The 4,474-nt window shown below is 39.0% G+C and overlaps 1 protein-coding gene across 1 annotated transcript in view; it reads right to left on the bottom strand.

Moving 5' to 3' along the window:
- Positions 1-4,474, bottom strand: part of NEB (nebulin) — a 207,897-nt gene that overhangs the window by 141,413 nt on the left and 62,010 nt on the right. Inside the window, exons 40-43 of the mRNA XM_019553612.1 lie at positions 3,505-3,609; positions 2,956-3,063; positions 1,225-1,536; positions 868-1,074 (exon numbers count right to left, since the gene is read on the bottom strand). Of these exons, the coding sequence (XP_019409157.1) occupies positions 868-1,074; positions 1,225-1,536; positions 2,956-3,063; positions 3,505-3,609 (732 nt within the window). The remainder of the gene's footprint in view (positions 1-867; positions 1,075-1,224; positions 1,537-2,955; positions 3,064-3,504; positions 3,610-4,474) is intronic.

Genomic DNA, 4,474 nt, shown 5'->3' on the forward strand with positions numbered 1-4,474 from the left:
TTTCCGCCTCCGTGCTGACAAGAAGAGAGTTCCCCAGCCTGTGGGTATGGTGCCGGTTGTTCCTCCCGAGGTGCATCACCTTGCACTTGTCTGTGTTGAAACCCATCCTATTCTCATCCGCCCACTCCTGTAACCTGTCTAGGTCTGATTGTAGCCTGGTGCATCTTTCCAGTGTGCCCACGTCCCCCCACATCTTAGCCTTCTGCTTGACTTCATAGTAATGTAGCTAACTATCCCTGTCTCTTCATAAATTTCACCCACTTCTCTTTCTGAATAAAGAGGGCACAATCAGGCCCATGCAGTTTAGGCTTCTGATTAGTTATGGAGGCTTCTGGGGTTTATTTAGGAGTAAAAATTAATATTTATATTATGACAGTGAGAATAACAGAAAATATAGGCACAAGTGGCATGTTCAGCCCTTGAGATACATGAAGAGAGAAATTATTTAACTAGTAGCAAGATGTTTCAATCTAATTAGAGCAAGGGTGTCAAATGTACAGAACATAGGCCAAATCCAGCCCAAAGAGCTCATAGGAAGGTCAGGAACTGGGGAGCAGGGTAAGTGGGAGCAGGGCCTACCACCAAAACCTGGGGCATAAAGCCTCTTGGGAATGCATGTCAGTAGTGAGGGGTGAGCAACAGCTGCATTAAGACAAAACCTGTGGTTCAGACCTAACCTGGAGGCAAGCAAGTTAGAGGAATCTGCAAATAACATATTCACTCAAACCACAGAGAAATATGACTGCTCAATCCTGTTTACTTTTCCCTGAAAAACAAGGTTGGACAAAGGCGGTGACATGGAATTACAAAATGATCTTTAAATAGATTATTTTCCAATTGTAGATTATTTTCATCATATCCACTCACCCTATTCATCACATCTGCATTGTGTTTTGCAAGCACCATGTCCATAGAGTCAGTCTGTTTTATGAAGGGGAAAATACTGGGATGCTGACGGTATTTCCTGTCACTTGCAATATCTGTGGCTTTTCTAGACTTCTCCACATCAAGAGAACCAGCAGGACTCCAACCAAGTCCTTTGTACCATTCATTATAGTCCTGTTTGTATTCATTCTGCAAAACACAACAGAAAAGGAAAAGCACATTTTGCAAACCATAAAATACAAATGTCTGCCGTTATTTCAAAATGTAGTCCTTACACTGAAACAAAGGTCTAGACAACATCTCTACCAATGCTAAACAGAAATGAAAATGGAAGCTTACATTACTTTGAATCCGATTCATGTTTCTGCTCAGTTCCAAATTCATCGCATCTGGTAGTAGGAAATATTTGTGCAGCAGATGTTTGTAGTTTATGTTGGTTATATTAGCTTGTGCATCCTTGGCTGCCAAGACACTGAGTGTATCAGCAGGTGTGTGGTATCTGGTCTTGCTGGTTTCATAGGCTTTCTTGTACTCACGGTCAGACTGCATCTTGGCCACTTGCATATAATGGACTAGTTTGGGATCATCCTGAAGGCTGCGGAAGCCAACAAGTTTCCCCTTATCTTTTTCATAACCTAATTTGTATTTGTACTGCAAACAGAAGAGAGAGAGAGACCCCTTGAATCCACCTTACCAAGAAGATATCAGATTAAGAAAGCAACCCAGCAAAACGTGCTCTAAGAAAGAACTTAAGCTAATCAGAAATAGGCTAATGAAGAATATCTTGCATTCAAAAGCTTGTCTAACTCTATCCCAAATATGCAGTTGGTTCAAGAAATATTTGTCTTTCTGTTTAAACAGGGAACACAGCAGCAGTAGCACTGTGTTCTTAGTGCGATGCTGATCCTTGAAATAATTCAGATATCTCACCATTTTATAAAAGCTGATTTTAAAAGGTTACGTTAAAAATCTTCTCTCATGAAAAAGAAAGATTCTTCGTGAGAGCATGCTCCACACACTGCCTCACATCACAGGGACTCAAGCTAGGCTGGCTGAGTCTACAGCATGCTTCAGGGTAGACATATTCTAAAGCATGGAGCTCTGAGCCAGTCTAGCACATACATTTGAAAAGGTGCTTCCCATTACGCTCCAATTGTGTTTTTTAATAATAATAATGGATCACCCTACCCAACTGCAAGAACAATCCTATCAGCTCAAATTCTGGGCAACCAATTGCCCAAAGTCAGTACTAGGTTCTGCACTGCACCAATCACCACTTGGAAAGGACTGGAAAGAGAGAGATCCTTCTATAAGCTATAGAGCGACTACAGGTGCCATCTGTGGTGATTCCTGGCCTAGAGACAGACATTCAAAAAGCCTGAGCCTGAATTGAGCCCTGCCCAGCCCAGAGAGCATGCCGGGATGCTGGGAGAGTCTGGTTTAACTTAAACTAGGAAGCAGCCTTGGGATTGTTGTAGTAGAGACCAGGATGCCTCACCTTCAGCCCTCTCACACCAAACTCTGAACACTGAAATACAAAGAGATTCAGGGTGACCCCTGAGACTTACGGAGCCACCTCCTCTTTGCACAGTGAATTCCTTCAGATTATCTGAAGGAATGGTCCTGTTACCTAAAGTAGGAATGTCTCTACACTAGTAGTATTAGCAGCAGATTTCCCAAAGCAGTGTCACTTTTTCTGAATTCTACGATGCAGTAATTAGAGACTAATATATGAAAGTCACAACAGAAGCATGCATGAATTATGTTCGAAGTGATCTTTAAAGAGCCTGAACAATGTCACTTTAATAAATAAACTATACTGTACAGGTAAAATTGGTTTTCTGCAGAGTATTGCCAGCTGACTTATGTTTGTGTATCTTCCAAATGAAGTAATTACTCTTTGATAATTGCAAGCTAATTTAGATGTCAGATAAACTATAGTTATTAAATGTGCTCATAAATTAAAAACTTAGGAGCAATCATGAAATCAACATCTAAAATTGCATCTTGTCAATAAATGAATGCTTTGTCGTATTTAACAAGAGACAGTTTCCTGTTTTAAAAACTTACATCACTAGCAATGTCCCTGGAAGCCCTGGCAGCTTTAATAGAAATAGCATCTGATCGGAGGTCATACCCCTTCTTCTTAGCCTCTTCCAAGGAAAGTTTGTACATTTTCTGTGAACAGGAAGAAAAGATGACATTCCTTTTTTTAAAAAAAGTGTAGAATCTCATTTACAAACAAACTACCCAATACATATGATCATTTGAAACAAAGCCTTCTCATTAGCATGGCTCTGTCCTCAGTTATTTAACACTTCTCCAAGCATTTTTAAAAAATTGGCTACACAAAGGGATACATTTTCAAAATGAATCAAAAGCAAAGATCTTAATTATTCATGTTATCATTTTGTAATGTGCCACTGAATGTTTGTCTTTTTATTAAAGCAACTCATTACAGCTTCTGTTATTAAATCTTGGATGGGAAAGAGACAGCTTGCTGTGCATGTTACTATAGATCAGAGAAGAGAGGATTAGTCAGGTAGTACTGTACTATCATTTTAATTACTCCTAATGTTAGATAACTACAAGATAGTCAGCCTTACAAGTTGCACTTACATCACTTAGATTAAAGGCATTAACTTTAGCCAAAGCAATCTCCGGAATATCTGGTGTGATGTGGACTTTTGTCTTGTCTGCTTCCCATGCACGTTTATACTCATGCTGGAAGGATAAATACAAAGAAGATGATAGCGTGATAATTTCAACAAAGGAACCAAAAAGAAAGCAATGTTATCAGAGCCACTTCCTTTATATGGATCAAATTAGTCCCTAGAATATATGCAGCACATGATAACTTTACCTATGACTGCAAGAACAGATGCTGCCCTTTACTTTTATGTATTTATTTCTTCTTAAGGATTTTGACAATGCAGCTGTAGAATAATGGCTCACTAATTTCTACCTTCAGGGAAAAGCAAATCACAGGTATATTGAGCCTGAAGATTGCTAACTCTGTGAAATTCTTATTTCTCTTATCTCATGTGAGCATCACAGTGACACAGCAATATTTGCCAATGTGGTAAAAAAATGCTAACAGGTTTATTTCTCTTCTCACTGAATAAGAGTACAAATCATGAATAATGCCACTGGAGACAATGAGGTTGTGCTGGTATAAAAGCAGAGTAATTGAGAGAACAATCAGGTCTGTAATACTTACCTGTTTAAACCTTTGCTGACCAGTATAGAAAAATTACCTATCGGAGTGATAGGCTGTCAGCCATTTTCCTTGTAGAGGACAACAGCTGAGCTGTTTCATGAAATGGTTCAGGTATAGTAAGTATATGAATAACCATCTTAGAGAACTAGGCTTAGTCTGTTTGTTGGCCTAAAATTCTGGAGGATCCAGACAGACTCATAGAACATTAATTTTTATTCCATCACTAATTCCAGTGATTCTAGCAACGAACTGATTTTTTCTAAATATTAATGGATAATGTCAGCTTACATCAGTTAACTTCTATTAAATGTATTCATTTTATACAAAGGTTCATATCAGTTTCATAGTTGGTAGGGTCGGAAGGGACCT

Source organism: Crocodylus porosus, unplaced genomic scaffold, assembly GCF_001723895.1.
Source record: "Crocodylus porosus isolate Cpor-Errol unplaced genomic scaffold, CroPor_comp1, whole genome shotgun sequence".
NCBI classification, from domain to species: domain Eukaryota; kingdom Metazoa; phylum Chordata; order Crocodylia; family Crocodylidae; genus Crocodylus; species Crocodylus porosus.